This window comes from Cryptotermes secundus, unplaced genomic scaffold (assembly GCF_002891405.2).
Source record: "Cryptotermes secundus unplaced genomic scaffold, Csec_1.0 scaffold43, whole genome shotgun sequence".
In the NCBI taxonomy this organism is placed as follows: Eukaryota; Metazoa; Arthropoda; class Insecta; order Blattodea; family Kalotermitidae; genus Cryptotermes; species Cryptotermes secundus.
The window spans coordinates 572,919-596,204 of record NW_019723298.1 but is presented as its reverse complement, the minus strand read 5'-3'; the positions used below and the strand labels follow the sequence as shown (position 1 = coordinate 596,204).

Genomic DNA, 23,286 nt, shown 5'->3' with positions numbered 1-23,286 from the left:
ATCTTTAATGTAGCTGTGTAGTTTATCTGATTGGGTGATCTGGCAGGCCATGCCTTTGGACCTCCACCATCAATCCGTCATTTTGGAAGGTTCTCATTTAGGAATCTTGTTAATGCACTATGATAGTAGAGTGATGTCCCATCTTGATAAATATTCTCTGAAATCGTTTAGCTGAGGCATAGATCATTTCTAGAGCACATCCAGGTAAAAGATTGTGGTTACAGTTTCAACAAAGAGAAATGAACCGTAAATCTTGTTGGACAGACCACAGAAAACAGTCACTTACAGATTGTGTCATGTTTGACTGTGATGCAAAGATATCCTCACAACATAACAGTTAGCATGCATGCATGCATACATACATACATAGTTCATAAATTCACTGATCCATTGTCCAAATTGGACCGGATATTGAACTCGTGTACAAAAGTACAATCGTGTCAACAGCAAACAACCACACACAACCAAAAGCACCAAATAACCATAATTTACATTGTCATTCATAAATAAAATTACAAGGAATATAGTTATTAAATTTTATACATGCTTAGCAGAAATATATGAATAAAAAGCATTTGTTGTGAGGAAACTTTTCAGTGTGCATTGAAAAATTTTCACATTATCACTCATCCTTCATATATTTTGAGGAAGATTATTATAAACCATAATGGATGAATATAACATGCCTCTCTGGATTGAAGATAATCTCACTGATGATGCATGTAGCTTTCCAAACTGTCTAGTGTTTATATGATGAATATTATTGTTGGTTTGAAAAAAATTGTGATTTATAACAACAAACATCAATATAGAATAGATAGGAACCATCAAAATACCAAACATCTTAAAACCTTCTCTACACGAGTTTCCAGGACTCAAACCCAGCATAACCCTAATCGCTCTTTTTTGGGCAACAAATAAACTTTTCATAACTGGAGAAGAACCCCAGAATATAATACTATATTCACGCTGAGACTGATAATAAGAAAAATAGACCATTCAAAGAGCTTATTCACTGACAAGGGACTGTAACTTCCTGAGCATAAAACCCGCTGTATTCAGTTTCTTTAATAATTTTTCAGATTGTTTTTTCCAATTAAGTTGACAATCTAAATACATACCTAAAAAATTAACATTATCAACATCTTTAAGTCTAAAATTATTATATGTTACCGATGATGTATACTCTGGAGACTTAGGAATCACAAATTTAATCAGGTGAGTTTTACTCAAATTAAGTACCAGATTGTTATTTTCAAACCAGCTTGAAACCCTAGCCATAACTATTTAATTTTCAAAGAGTTTAGGTCATTTGAGGTAATTAAAATTGTTCTGTCATCAGCGTACAAAACAGTATGTGCTACATCCTTAAAGAGTTCCTGGGAAATCATTAATATAAACATTAAACATTGGTCCCAGGACAGATCCCTGCGGAACACCAAAACTTACAGATTTCCATTCAGAGACTGTAGCAGTCGAATTACAAGTATGCAGCACAAGTCTTTGCATTCTATTTTTTAAATAAGTCTCCAACCATTTCAAAACAGGCCCTTTGACTCTATACATTTTCAAGTTTTGAATCAACAGATCATGACTGACAAGTGAAATATGGCTTCATCATTAAACACAACATGGGATAACAGAGCTGCACCTTCTTCAGTCAAGTTCTGAAATCATCCACAAAATGTAAACCTTGATGCTTTATCTTTGGTTATTATTTGAACCTTCTGCAACATATAAGGCTTTATAGCTAATTGTATCTGCAAAATGTTCCAACCTGTAGGCTCTGGGACATCTAATTCTCAGTTGTCCCTGGCTGTTGACTTTCTTTGGCTGTGTACATATGCAGTGTGAACATGCTCAACTGGTTCTTTACATAACCTCAGCCTACTGTGACAGTTGCCTCTCAACTAACATCCTGTTTCTGAAAACTGATTATGTCACATATAAATCTGATTTCTTTCCAGTAGATTGGCATGAAACCTCTTCATAAACATACACCACTCAGACATCATCAGACACTGGGCCTCTCCCACTTGGTTCCCATGCTTCATGTGGTGACTTCCAGAACTTCATACATTCATACGTTGATAAAAATAATACAGCTTCCGACAATGTAATGGTTTTTGTATCTCATTTAGTTTACTCAGTATTTGTAATATCCCTTTATAATATCAACAGTGAATAATTTTTTTTGGACAGCTGTGTGGGTGTTATTCTGCAAAGTAACCGAGTGTGCATGGTAATATAGGTTAAAAAAAGAACTGATATGTGCAATGTTTTATTTGCATATGCCACGTTTTTATGTTGAGATACATGCAATGTGCCATAAACTGAACAGAGATCGGAGAAGTTGTAGCATGTCTGCAGTTTATATAACACTTTCAACAGCACTGATATTGTAATTGTAGTGACTTTCTCAAAATCAGTGATCCTTTTTCATATACTGTGTAGTAGGTAATACGTATTCTATACATTACAGCTTTTATTGCAGGTATTTCTCACTCAGGTGAATATTAAGTGGCAATTCTTAAAAATGAATTAAGGTGAAAGAAATGTATAATAGAAGTGCTACTTATGAAGTTTAATCAAAGTCTGGCAAAGGGCTCGTGGGATTTACATATGAAAATTAACTTAGACCCTTAGGGAATGTCTTAAAATAAACCAGAATGAATAAAATTCAGTATAGGGTTACCGTACAGTTGTCAAAATCACTGGCACAGTGTGTGCTGTTACTTGCAGGCAGCTGGGGTTCCCATGGCGGTGGTTATGAAGATCGAGCAAATTAAATAGTACTCTGCTTGATAGGCTTACTCTTCAGCTCCAAAGATGAAGGCAATACATTCCTCCAAAATATTTGTGAACTTCTACCATAGTACATGACTTCACATCATAAAAGGTAACTTTCTTCAAATACTGGATTTTATAATTCATATTGTAGTCTTCAAAGATATGTAACGCCTCCATCTTCAGGGCAGGGAGGCAATTTATCACTCCAAAATGTTGGAAACCACCTACCAGACTATGCGGTGTTATTACCAGAAGACCATAACATACATCTTAACTGCTGTGAAAGCCTCACACCTCATACATAAAACAATTTTTCCAGTCATCCCGAATGATTTTCCAAGTACCTATGTTACACATATACTTAAGTAATTATGTTTTGCTACAAATCTGTGGAATTCACCTCCATCTAGTGCCGCATTCAAGAAAATGTGGATCTATACATCCACTCCCACTTATGCCTTCATGGCGTAGTGCTTAATTAGTTAAGCACAGGGACAACTTTACCTTTTAAAAATTTGTGGAAATGCACTGGTAAGTCCATTTACTTATAATTATTAAATGAATTCTGCAAAGAGGAGGAGAATATGTGAACAGATTTCAGGAAAAGCAAACCACCGACCAGGTAATGAGAGCCTTCAAGAACTGACTTGTTCTTCCTTGTTATGTGATGTTGATATTTCATTCAATATTTCAATATTGTAGTTAACTGATAAACAAAATCAAGCATATGTCAGTGATGGGGGTCAGTTATTTTATTATTCTATTATCTGAATGTCTTTACCTTGTATATGCCTGAACTTGTCATCTCATATAACACATTAGAATGACATTTTATAATGTTGTATGGCCACATCTTTGCATGGCATGTTCAATGTTGTTGCCCGCACTCATATTCACAACTTCAAGATTTTCTAGCTTGTATGTATTTCACACAGTTATCTGCTGCTAACATTCTGGTAAAAATAAAGTTGATGTATAATAACTGTTTTATACAGATGTATGCCATCCTTTCCTCATTTTAAACCCATCTAGTTATCTGTGCAGCGGAAGTGATCATCATCAATGGTAGTGTAGATATGACCTTCATTGCTTAGGAAGTCCACAACATTCCTGTAGGTATTAGGTATTAGTATTAGGACAATAACCTTGAAGTTAACTTTACTATAGTATTCTATATATAGTTTCATTTCAAAATTACATATGATACAGAAGATTATTTAGTTTACGAAGGGGGACCCAAAAATAACCGGAAACGACCTGTTGCGCGCGCATGCTTTGTAGTTACGAGTTGTGCTGCTAGGTCGTCTTACCTGGGGGTCTCCTGCGACTGTTAGTGAGCTGGCGTCAGTCTGAGTTAAGTGGTTTGTCTGTGGTGCTCTGTTGTGTGCGTTCCTGTTTCAACCCTTTGGCGATTAGTGAGATGGCTGACCAGAAGGAACAAAGAGTGTGCGTGAAATTTTGCTTTCTGTTAGGGAAAACTGCACTTCACTCTTCAAGTCGCGGCAAACATTCACGCGGTTTTCTCTTTGGTCATCTCCGAGCAAGTGAGGAACAAATTTTGCAGACACCCGTCTCATGTGCAAACCTTCGGTTAAAATTCGCTGGACCGTGTTCCATGAGATGTTCGTTTCCTCAGAAAGTTGGTCAATGGTCTTTCGATGATCTTCATCAATTTCACGCACACTCTCTGTTCCTTCTGTTCCACCATCTCACTAATCGCCAAAGGGTTGAAACAGGAACGCACATAACAGAGCACCACAGACAAACCACTTAACTCAGACTGACGCCAGCTCACTAACAGTCGCGGGAAACCCCCAGCTAACACCACCTAGCAGCACAACTCGTAACTACAAAGCATGCGCGCGCAACAGGTCGTTTCTGGTTATTTTTGGGTCCCCCCTCGTATGCTTATTTGGTTGCAGTTACAGTACTATTCTAACCCTTTCATTATTTGTGCTGGAAACTCGATTCTATAATGCTGCATGCTTGTGATGAGCAGTGAAAAGGCTGAACATTCAAAACATTTACCTCACCACGTCTATTTACAGAGATACTTTGCCTAAGCAAAATATGGTGATTTTCATATCATACTTACATCACTTCTCTTGCAGACATCTTCCCTTCCAATGCCTTAATAACCTCATCCCTGTGTGCTCCAATGTCCCTGCCACATTTCTGTTTCAAAAACAGTTTGGAAAATAGTATTTATCAGATTTAATATTCAGCAATTCATCACAATATTAAAAGGAAGGAATGTAGAACAGAACAAATATTGTGGTTGTTAAATTTAATTAAGTACAGTAACGAAGGTGGAAATCAGTCCTGAGTCAGTTTTAACATACAATAAACAGTAAAATTCACAACTACATTCAGTTACTCATTCAAAGATTGCTGCAAATATCCTGCAGACAAAGAATCAGGTGTCTAATCTGACATTCTGCCAGCCACATAAAACACATACATTATAAGTATGAATAAAACCACAAAACTATGTTGCAATTGTCAAGTTAACAAGTTTTAAACAAACTACAATATTAAGTGATGTAAAATTTTATGTTATGTTATGTTATGTTTCTTAGGATATGCAAACAATTTGAGAGGCAATCCCCTCAAATTAATATGCACAGACTGGTGATTATTTCCTTTTACAAAAATTCTTACCGATATTGTGCTGTAGACAAGATTCTGCTGTGGGCTGAAACCACTTGGTTGATTAGAGGCTGAAGTTGCCATGAAAGAACTGGCCAAGCTAATATTGCTGTTTGCATGTGAATTCTGAAATGAAATGTGTCAACAGCGGCTCAAAATGATTGTGTTACAATGAGATATTTGAGGTTCTCATGGTGGTATCAAGCATATAGTCTTGTGGGATTTTACACAGTGTGTACCATGTAGTTGGGCATCAAACTACATGGCATCACATTCCAGAAGACCAATCTGCAGCGTGTCACACTGATTCCATTCTGCACCTATTCAGGAGCTGTCATTACAAATATTCACATTTTCCTCAATTTGATTTCTGGGTTAGCATCATTAGGGTTCTGAAAAAACTTGTATTTTATTTAATTACAATATGATGATTTGACTTGCTACTCAGTTTTTTATTTGGATCTATGTGTAAAGTGGTAGCCTCTATGGACCAATGTGATTTGATAATATTTTCATATCTGTATGTAGCTACCATCTACCTATATAAAACAAACATCAAGCTTGTCTAAGATTATCTTCGACTCACCATAGTGATCTCTGAAGTTTTTATTTTCTGAATTTTTAAACTGCTGTACATCACCTCCAAGATGTGTCTTGTTAGATCATTCAGGTTATCTAGATTCATAATTCTAAACACAAAAATATGTTTCTTCCCTTGACTGGTTCTGAGAGATGCATACACACGACAGTACATGTTCTCAACTACAGATGGAATTACTTGCTGCTCTTCCTGTAATATAGGATGTAAAAACAAGCATGGTTACTTTTGATATATTTCACACCCAAGCACAGTATAAGTTATTAATACACAGAATTTACCCTATCTGTAGATTCAAGCCAGAAAACTCCAGTGATGCCGCCTGTACCATCATCCAACAGGTAAGTTACCTTAGTTGAAGAAACTTCAACATGACGTACCAAGGCAACAAGAGTAAACTGAAATTACAATTATAAGCATTGAAATTTGAGGTTTTCCCAGCAGTGACTATAAAGATTATGGTCTGCTGGGTTCTTAATATCAGTATTATCTGCTATTCACCCTAAAAAATATTGTTTAGACCACTAATTCAACTTACTGCTCCATACTACAAAAAGTTTGGTTTATCTGCAAGCTCACTAAAACTGAGACATCTCACTGCAACAAAATACTTTCACATATTATGAGTGACTATAGATGGGGTATTGGATTGAAGGCTGGATTTATTGCACACTTCAATGCATGTCTCATGACTACATGACTACATACTACACATCACAAATCACTATAGCACATATTAAGTCTTTTCAGTCTGCTGTGTCTTCACCAGTCATTCCCTGGTAACAGCTTGTAATAGTGGGGATTCTTCAACTGCACTGACCAAGTCTTCTCTTCAGACTCCCTTACAACTAACTTCTAAACTTGTTACAGTTATAACATCTTGGCTCAGAACACATAAAAAACACTGTTCATTGTTGTACTCCTATCGTTTCGATGGAAAAGTGTTTCTTTGCAAAGGTATTACCCACTAATGGCTGCATATACTTGCTTACTACAAATCTGTTTCCTAGCAGGAAATGTTGTTTCACTGTTTGTTTTGAGACTGTTACCCAGTAATGGGTCTACACACTACGTTGCTCCCTCCTTAAAACTATTTGTCCCATACAGTGATCATCCTTGCCTTCCTTCCTCATGACTCATTTCTCAAGGTGATTACTCTCCAATTGCTCATGCTGGTCCAGGTGTAACACAATCGTTTTTGTTATTTTCTGAGGGCTGTACTTTGGACGTCTCTTCTTTCATTTCTGAGGGGGCCAACCCCTCCAAAGTGTCCACTCACTCACTTCCCATAGCCCAATCAAGGACCCAAATGGTTGCTTCATGACCTCCAGTCCAAGAGCATGCCTGACAGTCTTGCTGAATGCCCTCACACTTCCTAGACATAGCTGCTGTTTCAGGCATCTTTCCGTTATGCCATTGTTACATTTTGATCCATTCCATCGTCTCTTCTCGACAGTCAGTCCTCTATGATTGCGGCTTTCACACAGCGCAGGAACAGCACAGTGGGTCAAACATCCATGGCACCTAACGCCACTCCCTAGATTGGTCCTTCAGAGCTCTGATCATCTCTACTGCGGCCTCTTCATTAGGGACTTCTTGATGCACCACGACAGCCTCCAACTTTTCTCAACTGGTCACCAAAGCCATGGTATTCATTTTGTCCAACCTTTGTTCAAAGACATTCACCGCAGCCTCCATTTCTTCCAACCCAGCCTCCATTCTTCTCTGGGTTGGCCTTTGCCTTTTCTAGACTGGCCTCCATCGCTTCTTGGATGGCCACTGTCTCTTTTTGCCAGGCCTTCATTTCTTCTAGACAGACATTCATCTTTGTTTGATTGGCATCCATCTTCACAATTATCTTTTCCTGGTAAAGTTCCATCTTTTCTTGCATAGCATTCATCTGTGCTGCAGGCTTCCCATCATTTGCTCCATTTTTGTAGTATACTACATTACTATCCAATACGCCCATTTAGTCGATTAATCCAATTATCCCACTTCTGATACCACTGTCCCCGGCCTCAGCTCACAGCAATAGCTCACGTCTGAACTGCAGCAGTCCTCTAACTCACTGACTGATTCTTCACTAACTGCAACAGCTAACGGGCCCTGCTTGCCTAGCATTGCCTAGCAATGGGTCTACAGGTTACAATAATATAAAATGTTACCCCAAGATACAGCATAAACTATAAGACAAATCTCACCCATACAACCAACGATTAATTACTGAAATTTAGGGTGAGTCAAATGAAAACCTTAAATTTGTAATAAAAAACCAAAATTTCACGCCATTATCCTGTAAGTTGGGAAGCATGCTACAAACAGCATGCAGAATGTCCTGTAGGTTGCAGCATAGTGCAGATGCACGAACACCGTCACAGCACCAGTATAAGATGGCTGCCCCACTTGAGACTTGCACCAGGGAAGAACAGCGTTCTGTTATTCGGTTTTTGTGTAGTGAAGGTGTGAAACCTATTGAAATTTATCGAAGAATGAAGTTTCAGTATGGTGATGCATGTTTGTCACAGCAGCAAGTGTACGAATGGAGTAGGAAGTTTGCAAATGGTGTGACTTCAGTGGAAGATGCTCCTCGTCCGGGTCAGGCACATCAAGTTGTGACTCCAGAGAACACTGCAGCAGTTGAAGCCATAGAGAGGGAAAACCGTCGAGTGACACTGAATGAAAATGCAGCAAGTGTAAACATTAGTCATGGTTGAGCACACCACATTGTGCACGATGTGCTCCAGTTTCACAAAATGTCTGCAAGATGGGTGCCATGGCAGCTGACTCCTGAATTGAAAGACTGATGTATTGATGCTTGTGAAGAACTTCTGCAGCGCTTTGAACGAGAAGGTGATGACTTCCTTGCAAGAATCGTTACTGGGGACAAAACCTGGGTTCACTTCCACCAACTGGAAACGAAGAGAGCAAGCAAGGAATGGCACCATTCCTCATCTCCAAAACTGAAGAAGTTTCGAACACAGCCATCAGCAGGGAAGGTTATGCTGACTCTCTTTTGGGACAAAAAAAGCGTCCTCTTGGAGCACTACACGCCTAGAGGGACCACTGTCTCCAGTGCATCATACTCAGATCTCCTAAAAAATCATCTTCGGCCTGCAATCAAATCAAAGCAACATGCATTGCTGTCCACAGGTATCCTTTAGCAACATGACAATGCAAGGCCCCATACTGCCTGTACAACAGTTGTCGCGTGTTTACGTTACTGATCCCACTTCTGACACCAGTTGTCGCGATATCGGGCGTATATCGCGACAACTGGTGTCAGAAGTGGGATCAGTAACGTAAACACGCGACAACTGTTGTAACAGTTGCAACAATCAATGACCTGCATTTTGAGTGTCTTCTGCAACCGGCATACTCACCAGACCTTGCCCCAAGTGATTTCCATGTTTGGACCACTCAAAGAAGCAATGGGAGGAAAGACGTTCCATTCTGATGAAGAGGTACGCCATGTGGTGCATGAGTGGTTCCGCGGACTACCAAAATAATTTTTTTCTAAAGGAATTCATGCACTTTGTAAGCGCTGGAGGACTTGCATTGAGCGTGGGGGAGATTATGTTGAAAAGTGATACAGTTTTGTACCACTTGTGCACAATAAATACGCAAAAAAATATTTAAGGTTTTCATTTGACTCGCCTACGTATAATACCGCAGGAGATTACACAAATATATAGTGATGTATAGAAGCAGTCAGAGTAGTAAACTTTGCCACATCAAAAAATCTTACTGTCAGAAGTACAATGTTCCCACGTCAAAACATCCATAAATTTACTTGGACATCTCCTGATTTGAAGATACACAATCAAATAGCCAATATTTTGATAGATCGGAGATGGCACTCAAGTATACCTGATGTCCAATCATTGAGGGCAGCAGACTGTGATACTGACCACTACCTGGTGGTGGCAAAGGTTAGGGAAAGACTGGCAGTGAGCAAACAAACAACACACAGAGTCCATATGGAGAGGTTCAATCTCAAGAAATTAAACGAGATAGAGGGTAAAGAGCAGTATTGTGTTGAAATCTCAAATAGGTTCATGGCTTTGGAAAACTTGGAAACTGAGGTGGATGTTAATAAAGCTTGGGAAACTATTAGAGAGAATATAAAAATGTCTGCCAAAGAGAGTCTAGGTTATTATGAACTGAAGAAGCATAAGCCATGGTTCAATGAAGGATGCTCAAAATTATTAGACCAAAGAAAGCAAGCCAAATTGCAATGGTTACAGGATCCAAGCAAGTTAAATGGGGATATTCTGAACAATATAAGATGTGAAACCAGCAGGCATTTCAGGAACAAAAAGCGGGAATATCTGAAAGACAAAATTGATGAGCTTGCAATGAACAGTAAGAACAAGAACATTAGAGACCTGTATAGAGGGGCAAAAGAGAGGTTACCAGCCTAGCAGTAACTTAGTGAAGGATGAGAATGGTGATCTGCTTGCAGATTCCCACAACATTTTGAATAGGTGGAGGAACTAGTTCTCTCAGTTATTGAATGTACATAGGGTCAGTGATGTTAGGCAGACAGAAATCCATACAGCTGAGCCGTTAGTACCTGATCCTAGGCCTTTTTGAGTTTGAAAGTGCTATTGCAAAATTGAAACGGTATAAATCACCAGGTAGTGATCAAATTCCAACAGAACTTATTCAAGCAGGAAACGGCCTCCGTAGTCTAGAGGTAACGTTCCCACCTCATGACTTGTAGTACGCGAGTTCAAATACCCGGCGGAGGTCGTCGAATTTTTAAGGGCGGAAAAATTCAGGGAACAAGTCCTCCGGGAGGGACTTTAAGCCGTGGGTCCCGTGTCGTAGCTTTACGGCTCATAAAAGAACCTCATATCTCCAAAGGAGGTCACTGAGCCAAATTAACGGACGTTTCCCGCCCAACAGCAGTCTCTAATACCTCTGGTAGATGGGGGAAGCATTATAGATACCTCTCAGCTAGTAGAACCGGTCTCGCTGGCTGGGCGGGACTGATGGTAAGCACCAGTACCGGTAGGATATAGAGACTGGAAGAAATCATAGAGGGAAGCACAATGGACCAGTACAGGTCTCAGTGCATGGGGAAACCCACCCGCTCCAATAACTAACTAACTAACTAACTAACTAACTAACTAACTAACTATTCAAGCAGGAGGCGAAATATTATGTTCTAAGATCCACAATCTAATTATTTCTATTTGGCATAAGGAAAACTTTCCTGATCAGTCGAAGGAGTCTATTATTGTACCAGTTCACAACAAGGGTGATAAAACTGACTGTAGTAATAATCGGGGGATATCACTGTTATCAACTTCATACAAAATTTATTCAATATTCTCTCAGGGTGAAGTCCATATATAGATGAAATTATTTTGGATCATCAGTGTGGGTTTCAACATAACAGATCAACTACAGATAAGATCTTTTGCATTTGTCAGATATTGGAGAAAAAATGGGAGCACAATGAGACAGTACATCAGCTATTCACAGACTTCAAGAAAGCCTATAAATCAGTTAGGAGGGAAGTATTGTACAATATTCTGATAAAAGTTTGGGATACCCATGAAACTAGTTAGGTTAATAAATGTGTTTAAACAAAATGTATAGTAAAGTCCATGTAGGTAAACATTTGTCTGATAAATTTCCCATCCAGAATAGTCTAAAACAAGGAGCTGCTTTATCACTACTCCTTTTCAACTTTGCTTTAGAATATGCCATTAGGAAGGTCCAGGGAAACCAGGTGGGACTAAAATTAAATGGGACACATCAGCTGTTGGCCTATGCCGATGTGAATTTACTGGGCGACAATGTAGATAGCATAAAGAAAAACACATAGACTTTGATGCAAGTAAAGAGGTTGGTCTAGAAGTAAACACAGAGAAAACTAAGCATACGTTACTGTCTCGTCACCAAAATGTGGGGCAAAATCATGACATAAAGATAGGAAACAGATGTTTTGAAGATCTGGCACAGTTCAGATACTTGGGAACAACGGTAACAGATCAAAACCTGATTCAGGAGGAAATTAAGAGGAGACTGAACTCAGGTAATGCTTGCTACCATTCAGTCCAGAATCTTTTGTCATCTCATCTGCTGTCCAAAAACATAAAAATTAGAATATACAAAACTATAATTTTGCCTCTGGTTCTGTATGGGTGTGAAACTTGGTCTCTGACATTGAGGAACATAAACTGAGGGTGCTGAGGAGAATATTTGGACCAAAGAGAGATGAAGTGACAGGAGGTTGGAGAAAACTGCACAATGACGAGCTTCATAACTTGTACTCTTCTTCAAGCATAATTAGAAAGATCAATTCAAGGAGGATGAGGTGGGCAGGGCATGTAGCAGGAATGGGGGAGATGAGGAATGCATAGAGGATATTGATGGGACCACTGGGAAGACCAAGGCGTAGGTGGGTGGACAATATTAAAATGTATCTTAGAGAGAAAGGATGGTATGGATTTGATTGATCTGGCTCAGGATAGGGACTAGTGGAGAGCTCTTGTGAACACAGTAATGAACCACTGTGTTCCATAAAATGCTGGGAAATTCTTGAGTAGCTGCAGAATTGGTGGCTCCTCCAGAAGGGCTCAGCTCCATGAGTGAGTGAGTGAGTGAGTGAATAAGTAAGTAAGTAAGTAAGTAAGTAAGGAGCAGTGGCTCCAGATTGCAAAGGACTATTCACTCATTCAGCTGTCTCACTAACCTGCTGAAAAGCACAACCTTGCTATTCATACTGCCATTAGTGCCTTTAGGTGAAGACCAGCTTTCAATAAACAAGGTTACTCAGATTCCAATTAGCCTTTATCAGTCATACGCCACTCTACAGCATCACCAAACACGGAGGGTCCTATTGGCTAAATAATGCATTTTCTTAATTTAATACTACCAACCCTGAGTTAAAATACTGTGACATGTTGAGCTATGGATCACCCCTACCTCCCCAGCGGTACGTGGCGCTAACGTAACGCTCGCGTCACTACGGTAATAGGCGAGTTCCCGCCCCGCCACTACCCCTCCGCGGTGACGTAACGCGCAACGCTACGTACCCGTAATCAACTTCCTACTGTGACGTGGCACTCATTACGCAACCGGCAAGCACTGCAGCTATATAAGTGAGCTGCACAGCAGGTACCAGTCAGTTGTACTGTGACAGCCGCCGAGTTATAACGTGGCCATCGCCGAAGAGAGTTGAAACATAGCAGCCTGTGAGTGTGCGATAACTAAGAAGTCAGCGAGCGGAAGACTTATTGTGTGCTTTCAAGACACGTTACATTGGTGTCAGAAGTGGGATTAGAACTTACACACGTGACCGACGAGATTCGATCTCAAGACACGTTACAATATGATTTTCAATCTTGCAGAAGAAACGCCCATACCTCAGCAATTCTCTTCCTATACAAAAATACACAATTTAAAAACAATGTGTAAAAGTCAATAATTTTATAAACCCCATTTCAGGCTGCCATTGCAAACATTTTGTCATAACATTATAAAATATTTAAACACACATCATCCTTACTAATAGTGAGTCAGAGCAAGCCAATGAGGCTTATTTTCTGTCCATAACAATAAATCAGCAAAACACTTAATTTTTGTATATGTCAGATGATCTACCCAGCATACACATCCTCTCAGAACCCCAGCACAAGCATGAAACGAAAATCATTATAGGAAGGAGGCACATAACAGCTTGCATGGATGACCTGTCTACTCACTCCTGACATCTTGAAGTATTAATTCAAAATGCTGTCCTACACCCAAGCTTCATCTTGAATTCTTAAGATTAATTCTATGGAGCAACATCTTCGCAATGTCATGCATTACTAAGTATGTAATGGAAACATATCACCCACATGACCAGCACATTTCTTAAAGAACACACAATGTGTATTACCTACTTTATCTCATCTACATTGTGAGTGAGACATTTAAAGTTACACAAATATCATTTCATTCTTGGTAGATTTTCTCACCATATGTACATCCATACTCCCAATTTTAAGACCATCTTCACGGCTCTCCAAGATTTGACGGACTGTAACTGGAACAATATTTTGCACTCGCCGTGCTGGCTAAAAAAGATCAATCAAAACAATCCATACTTTCATGCAGCCAAACCATATTATTATATTATATTAAAGCAATAAGTAAATGTAAGTAAATAAAACAGCCTGTTAGTAAATGCACAAAAGTATGCTCACATATGGAAAAAATAAAAAATTGGTTTTAACTTGGCTTGTATACCTAGAGATGTGTAGAACAGCATAGAACAGAACAGTGTATGATAACAATAAAATGATAATAAGGGTTCATTACATCCTTGATAGTGAAGTTCATCAATACCAAATTATTCAACAACTTTGGAACCAACCATGTTGGCTCAAGCAGTAATGCTTTCATATTGTATCCAGGAGGTGCCTAGTTCAATCTTGGGAGCGACAATGACTATTCTGACTGAAACCATTCATTGTTTTTGTCAGTGACTCCAAATAATTCATGAATGTTTCGAAATAGGCCATGATAGCTTCCACCAAATCATTTCATTTTCAATGAACATGACCATCTTCTCATTTTATTCCATACTAAATAAAAACTAGGGTTAACAGGGTGTCTTTAAATAACCTACAATTCATCCATACAACTTTGGAGGAATTCAGTAAATTGCTTACATAAGAGTGATACAATATTGCATTCTGCTAAACAGAGAACAATACTTCATTTTATTCATGATGTATACAGAAATATAATAGTAAAAGTGTGATAAAGAACTGTAAATTGTCAAATACTGCAGATAATTATCAGAAACCATTTGATTTCCTAAGATAATTATTTTAACATGAACATTAAATCTGCAAACTATGTTACATGACCTATACCTATCTTATGTGTTAAATATGCAAAACAGAAGCTCATATATTAATACTTGTACATAGCTACTATCATGAATAAGGAGATCCACTCAACAAAGCAAAGGAATCCACTGCTGAATTTGGAGAAGACTTGAGACTGATTCTAGTGTACCTAATAAAATGACTGTGCAATGGGGGCATATATCTTAATGTACGCTCTGACAAATGAGACATCTATTGCAAGTTTCATGGCCTGTCTAGGATTCATTTGGGAGACTGTGAACCAAGTGCCCGGTCTTTCTTACCACCAGAATTTAAATGAACATTAATGTTTACATTTCAGAACAGTGTATCAGTCATACCTTGTCTTGCTTTTCTGATGGAGAAGCAAATTGGGATGGAGAGTTGAAAAATCCACCTTGATCATTGCCGTAACCTGTAAACATTGCATTAATGATGAACAACAGGCCGTAGCTGTAGAATTTACGGAATGAGGCAAATATCTGGTATCGCCCTGTCAGTACGTCAAAAGCAACTGGGCCCAAGGCTATTCTTTGCTTTCGACTTCGTGCAACGAAAATATAAACTGCACTGTTAAAATGGATATAAACAATGTTATTTTCTAAATAAAAACTCACTTCTCGAATCCCACATTTTTCTTACGACTATGGATATAAACAGTGTTATTCTCTATACATAAACTCACTTCTCGAATCCCACATTTTGATTACGACTTCAGGTTCAATATATTAACGACCGAATAAACTACAAACCGCCAAAACAGAACATTCCATTTAACTCGAATATCGAATTAGTTGCTCGTTGAACACTATCGAATAATTCGATTACGTTCATGAAATCAAACAAATTTTTGCTGTTAGCAACTGATAGCAACTGGAATAGGAGAAATAGGAACATGAGCTATAATCATCTAGGCACACTACTATTGCCATCTATTTGCAGAGACAAAAGTGACTACGCAACTGTGCATTTGTATGATCTGTACGAACTGTACCGATCAGATCTCACATCACTCGTATCTATATCATATCATATATTGTGTTGAGCAGTGTTTTTTTATCTTTGTGAAATGTGGTTATAATAATACGAGTTTGTGAGATTACTTAGGAAAGCAATGTGGTAATTCAATTCAATTCAATTCTTTATTATTAATGTGCCGAGTCAACAGCCGCAAGGCCAATTACAGACACAGCACAGTGCAGAAGAATGAATTACATTCTAGACAAACTTATTAAAAGTCACATACAAATTACAAGAATAATAATAATAATTTTATTTAACATTCATCACAGTTATAAATTGTAACGCCCGATCAAGTCACATACATATACAACTTTTCCAGTCTAATTGGCCTCCTGCCCAATCGATTGAACGTCATCAAATATAACATAACATTCAATTACAATTAAAATCACACTCTCGGTATAATTAAAATATATTAGGTACAATCAAATTTACGACTACCTTCCATTATAAAAAACAAGGTCATCTTAATATATATATCTTAATTACCACCGTCATATTCTTAAACTTAAAACCTATTATATCAAAATAATCCACAAAAGATAAAATTCAATTTAGATAACGATTAAATAATTTGGAGTGCAATCTCTTTTAAGACTTCCATTCCCTTTATAGGCTGAATCATATTGAAAACTTCACATAATTGCTAGTCGTTTTATTTACACTTAAATCTATTTATCAAGGAGAATCTTATTCGTTTAACTGTCCTTCTGAGAGGAACTCATACAAATTATACAATGGTTGTTCCAGTAAATATTGTGACATGTTGACCCCTACCGCCCCAGCGGTACGTGGCGATAACGTAACGCTCGCGTTACTACGGTAATAGGCGAGTTCCCGCCCCGCCACTCCCCTCCGCGGCGACGTCACCGAGGGATATCGCGGTCGCTAGGCAACGTGAATCAACAGCGGCGACGTTACGATAGTAACAACGGTGACCTCCGCTAGCGTTACATAGCAACACAGCGTGGCTAGCAACAAGGGTGTCTATTACGTGGCCGTTTTCCCGTATTGTCCGATCGAGGCTACATAGGGAGCAGCGAAGGCTATTCACAGTCAGTTCTAGTGTGGCTACCGCAGAGTTGTACTGTGACAGCCGCCGAGTCGAGACGTAGAGTCAGCCAGTCAGTTGTATTCTGGCATTTGGAGTGTACTAATTGTGATACTGCAGATAGCAGTAATCGTAAATCTGTAATTTGGGTGATGAGTCTATGTAGGAATTCTCTATCTGCTTTTACCATTCTTAGTCCCAAACGCAGTCTATTATAAAGCTTAATAGCCATATTTGTAACACCCTTCTCATATGTTAAGGTATTATAACTTTGCAAGTGAAGGTCTTCTTTCTTCCTTGTGTCATACTTATGTAGGTCAGAGATTTTTTTGTGGTGTAAATGTTATATTTCTTGAAATAACGTAACACCTCTAAAATATACAAAGATGTTACCGTTAAAATTTTTAATTCTCTAAACATATGTCTACATGGTGTTCTTTTTGTTACTCCTTTCATTATTCGAAGAACCCTTTTTTGCAAAATCAGAATTTTTTTTTACTTTCACTTTCTCCCTCCCAAAATATCAAACCATAACTTCTTTGAGATTGGAATTTAGCAAAGTACACATTCCTAAGGACATATGGGGTTACTTCGCCTTTCAAAGCTTTAATAATGTGTGGCGTCGTCATTAATGTTCACCACACGCGCTTGCTATTTGCCTATTCTCACTGATTCGCCCTCACTGTTCGCTCCACCGCGAGTGTGCCAGCAGATTTCGCTTCTCCGTATTAGGCGGAGTCTTACGGCCATCCAGGGGCATGAGTTAAATGATATAGAACTCAGTTCGAAAACAGAAAACACAACGGAGTAAGAACCTCTGCAGTACAAGATATCAGGTTGCAACATTATTTATCGGGAGAAAGTTTCTCACCAGTGCCTGTAAAATAAGAACATTTCATTTACATCAATTCAACACCCCCTTACTGAAATGCAATGGATATTTGGACTATAACATATATAGAATACTTGTGTTTAGGAAAGCTGATGGTGGGTAAACTTGAAAGAAAATTCTGTTTCCATCAGAGATACTTGTATTCAACTTCATAACTTTGCTCACAACTTATACTTGAAAGCTACACAAAACATAGCTTTACATTTACATTAATGTGTTATAAATCATGCATAGGGAGCAATAATACTGAGGTTTCCATTGGTTATTAATTTCAGTAGTATAATGAAACTCGAGTATCTGATATACACTCTTGTTAACAAGTTTAAGATTGCATTTAATAATATATGAAAAGCAATAAAATAATTTCAGAACTCTTACAAATATCTTTTTTTATTTGTTTCATTATGGTCCATCACACTAACAATTACAAAGACAAAAACAACTCCGTCCAGCAAGCCACGAACAAACACGGACGATACTAGAATCTCCTTCACAAGATAGACAAGCAAAGACAGTATAGGTAAAGGTATAAACATTCAGGTAGTAATCAAATTTCAGTAGAACTTATTCACACAGGATGCTAAATATTACGTTCTAAGATCCACAAGTTAATGAATTCTATTTGGCATAAGGAAAAATTGTGTCTATTATTGTACCAGTTTCACACAAGAAGGGTCATAAAACTGACTGTAGAAATTATTGGGGGATATCACTGCTGTCAACTTGATACAAAATTTTGTCCAATATTCTTATCTCAATGTTAAGTCCATACATAGATGAAATTATTGGGGATCATCAGTGCGGGTTTCGACATAACATAACTACTGATCAGCTCTTTTGCATTCGTCAGATAACTGGAGAAATTGGGAATAGAATAAGAGTACATCAGCTCTTCATGAAAGCCTGTGATTCAGTTCAGAGGGAAGTACTGTACAATATTCTGACAGAGTTTGAGATACCCATCAAAGTAGTTCGGTTGATTAAAATGTGTTTAAATGAAATGTATAGTGAAGTCAGTATAGGTAAACATTTGTCTGATGAATTTTCTATCCAGAATGGTCTAAAACAAGGAGATGCTTTATCGCCAAACCTTTTCAACTTTGCTTTAGAATATGCCATTAGGAAGGTCCAGGAAAACCAGGTGGAACTGAAATCATTTGGAACACATCAGCTGTTGGTCTATGTCGATGATGTGAATCTACTAGGTGATAATATAGATACCATACAGAGAAACACAAACACTTTAATTGATGCAAGTAATGAGGTTGGTCTAGAAGAAAACACAGAGAAACTAAGTATATGTTGCTATCTCGTCAGCAAAACGTAGAGCAAAATTATGACATACAGACAGACAGCAGATGTTTTGAAAATGTGCACAGTTCAAATATTTGGGAACGACGATAACCAACGAAAACGTGATTCAGGAGGAAATTAAGAGGAGGCTGTACTCGGGTAATGCTTGCTAATATTCAATCCAGAACCTTTTGTCTTCTCGCCTGCTGTCCAAAAACATAAAAACTAGAATATACAAAACTATAATTTTGCCTACGGTTCTGCTAACACAGCTGTACGAAAATTTGTATCCTGTCTTCGAATTTGAAGTCCTATAAGATCCACTAATAAAGGAAAACTTTCAATGCTCATTCTGTAAAATAATTTGAACAGTTCTGTATCCTGATTAAATTCTTTCGAAACAATATAAACACCCGAGTTTAAATTGTCGCGAAAGAACGAGTGCACCCAATGTTTCCTTTTCTCCTGTCCTCTCCTCTTACGCCGTCTCAACCACCACCATATCATTACAGGAACAATATTATTATCTGACATTGCAGAAGAGAAGTGCACGAAACTGACGGCCAAACACAACCACTTGAGATTATGTGAGCAACTAATCCACCGTAAGTTTCCTCAGTGTGCGCCTGCTAATTTGGATACCAGTTGCCTGCGTGAAATCGGCCATATTTCTCTGAAATCGCGGTTGCGTTGCGGTTTCCAGTTTCCTTGGTGTGCGCCCGGCCTAAATTTACTATGAAAAACTAAAGTAAAAAAAAAATAAAATAAATATTGTTGAAAATCCTTTATGAGAAATGTGATATTATCCATACTATATTTATATGGGTATCATATCACAACGGAATGTTAGCTTACATTTTGTCCCAGTTACTGACATTATCAATTCTATCCCGTCGTAAATGCAGTAACCACTTCTTTGATCTGTGATTGTAAATACCACGGAACACTAGCACATTGACATACGTTACGAGCCTTACGAGTTGAAATGATAATAAGGAACGACAAGGACAGTGTTGGTTCTTGTTCTTGTGAATAGTCATAACAAAATGGAAGGAATTTGATGTCAAGAAATTTGTTGTTGTATAATCTCGGTACGTCCAGAAATATTATAAAGTTTGTAATAATAGGATAGCGTGGAGGTGTGATAGTGAAAATGCTCCAGTGTTGTACGTAAAGAAAGACAGGTTAGACACCTCCCAAACGCAAAGCTTAACCTGGCGTAATCCAAACGTGATGACAGTTATTCCAACTAAGAATATTTATTCATTAAGATGATGTGTTGTAAAAATTATGGCCTTACAATACGATGACGTGTGGTCCCGGGTTTTCAAGCAGTAAGAAAGATTCTCGGTTAACACATGTATGGCTAATATATTGATGACGAACTTCGTTTATTTCTAGGTGGCCGTACTAGAAGGACCCAGAATGGTTTGTGAAAAATGTGAGAAGAAGCTTGGACGAGTCATTACACCCGATCCATGGAAGTCTGGAGCACGAAATACTGTTGAAAGTGGTGGCCGCAAGATTGGTGAAAATAAAGCTGTTACAGGAAACAAATTCAGATTCAGTCCTTACACTTCCAAATTTGAGACTTGTCGTATCTGTCGGCAGAAGGTTCATCAAGTGGGGTCGCATTATTGCCAGGCTTGTGCATACAAGAAAGCAATATGTGCAATGTGTGGCAAGAAGCTGCTTGAAACCAAGAATTACAAGCAGTCCTCTGCATAAATACACAAATAATGAATACGTAGGTTCAGGCACTACTGTAATGTAGATCATGCGAGAATTCTGTGTAATATGTAGTGTTAACTTAATGCAAACATGCATACCATTTACACTAAGTGTGTAATGACCAGCATAGCAACTGTGATTGTTAATATAGGTTGATGTATTTTATACAAATGACAAGAATTATTTCCATGTGATGTGATTATTATTGCTTTTACATATATGCTGCAACAATAGAAGTTGCAAACCTGTGGTGAATCTGTAATTCATTTAACATGTGAATATTGGACTGTAAATAGTATCGTCAAGTTTGTGATAAGTTCATGTGTCTCATGTGTTATTAATTGAATAAAAATCTGTTTTCTTGTGACTTAGGGATATATTATTATATAATTTTGTATATTACTGCAAATCATGCTCACTGTCGTGAGGATCGAACCCTTATCCCTTTGTGTTGTATTGATTTTAGGCATTTCCCNTTATAACCTAATACCAATAAAAATGACAATATTCACAGGTAGGCCACATCTGGCACCCTAGTCTTGACTGTAATTTATACAAGTGCAGGAAAATGCTAAACTTAAGATGTGTTAATGTACTTGGTGTAATAGCAGATTTCCTGACTCACAAGTGTTTATTTTCAAGTATAGCACCAGCTGTATTTGCTGATTGAGGGAACAGGTACTTGACTTACATTAAAAGAAGGGAGAAATGTTTTATTTCTCTGAGTAATTAAGCTATTTCCGTGTATGCCTTGGGTTCTGTTATTATTTAGGTAGAAGGGGATAACTTGCCCTCGTCTTAGACAGCTGATGACATCATGTGTGGATGGACTTTGAGCACACGCATCATGCCACCTGTGTAAACATCACCCCGACCCATCCCAGATTGCTTTGTATAATGTGGGTAGCATGTTCACGGAGGATCATTATTATTACAGTAGTGACAGTAGCAGGAGGACTGTGGTCGAGTCTCGGCTTGATAAATCTATATACGGCATATAGGCACCAGAAGCTATAATAAAATATCATTTTTCTATCCTATCTTCTGTGTTAGAGGACACTGAATATCCTCCATGTACGGCGATTGAACTTCAACCCTCATCCTGATTCACAACTATAGCACCTGTTGAGGATACATAGCTCTCGATGAACCCATAAATAAAATTGCTACAAGATTATTGGCTGCTGGGATCAGCCTCACTATCCAGCCCAGACCAACACTTATAACATCTCCATGGCTTGAAAAAAGTGAGAGTACAGCAACATTATGATTACAGAGTTGTGCTGGTAGTTTTCAGTCCATTATATTTATAATTCTGTAAGCATATTTATGAAAGCATCCCTTTATCTTTATTTATTTATATGTTGCAATTTCAGCACACTGCTTTAAAGTTCAATAAGGAAAACTGTTCACCTTCTGCATCTAATAACTGGTAAGATGTAGACAAAAGTCTGTTAATGTAATGAAATTGTAACTTAAGTATCTTAAGATGTAAGGGTAGGAAGTGTGAGGGGGTACATTTAAGTTTTATTTGTGCTGAAGTAACATACCATGAAGCTATATATAAGGTTTGGCCACAAAGCCCTGCAGATTCTAGGCCTTAATTATAGATGGAAGTAGATGGCCATAATCAAACTTTAGCAATTTTAACTCCACATAAGTAGCCCATGGTGCCCACATTGGATTAGAGGTTGAGATGTAGAGTCAGTCTGAATATTTCCATCTCTTCCAGGGATTGGAACCATGGCCATCCCCCCACCTTTGTAGTCACAAAGCCCCACGTGTCATATTCTGGAAAGTTTTAATGACGGTAGATGATTCATTGCATGACATTTATGTTGGAAATTTCCAATGTCTATGGTGTATTTAATATACATGCAAGTACAAAATGAGAGGGTTCTGTTCCGTCACATTAGACGGACCTGTTTAACTTTTCATGAGAAGGCTTCCTTGCTATACGTTGTGCCTAGGCTGCTCCTTAGTGACATAAGTTACCACTAACCCTTTTTGTCCTGTTGCAACTTTGAAGCCCCTTAAAAAAATTCCTACAGTCTGGAAAGCTAGGCTTCCGATTTAGTGGGACTGCCGATTCCATACTTGTACTTTACATACCAGATGGCAAGAGCTCCTTGGTGTGTACAGAAGCTACATAAATGTATGGCTGCCAATACAGAGAAAGAAAGGTGTACTGGTGTTTTCTTACCAAACTGTGACCTTATCTCGTGTGTCTGTGTGTGTGCACGTGTGTAAAGTGCCTGCATATTATTTTTGTGCAACACACACACGTTTATGTGTGTATTTTGCACAAAAAAAACTCTGTAAATTTAATGTATGTATGTATATAAATACACAATTTACAGAGTTTATAATAAACAGATATACTGAA

At 38.2% G+C, this 23,286-nt stretch overlaps 1 protein-coding gene across 3 annotated transcripts; it reads right to left on the bottom strand.

Moving 5' to 3' along the window:
• Nucleotides 1–522: 522 nt before the first annotated feature.
• On the bottom strand, nucleotides 523–15,767 carry LOC111861654 (replication protein A 32 kDa subunit). Of its 3 annotated transcripts, none has more exons than XM_023846397.2 (8): nucleotides 15,596–15,765; nucleotides 15,252–15,325; nucleotides 14,014–14,112; nucleotides 6,319–6,435; nucleotides 6,026–6,229; nucleotides 5,452–5,565; nucleotides 4,886–4,965; nucleotides 523–3,900 (listed from the first exon to the last, which is right to left on the bottom strand). In XM_023846397.2, exons 1-8 carry the CDS (start codon nucleotides 15,609–15,611, stop codon nucleotides 3,819–3,821), a joined length of 786 nt encoding a protein of 261 aa, XP_023702165.1. In that variant the 5' UTR covers nucleotides 15,612–15,765; the 3' UTR covers nucleotides 523–3,818. The 3 variants fall into 3 exon arrangements, with proteins under 3 accessions (XP_023702165.1, XP_023702166.1, XP_023702167.1); XM_023846398.2 differs by having other exon boundaries at nucleotides 15,528–15,616; XM_023846399.2 differs by lacking the exon at nucleotides 6,319–6,435 and having other exon boundaries at nucleotides 15,596–15,767.
• Nucleotides 15,768–23,286: the final 7,519 nt, after the last annotated feature.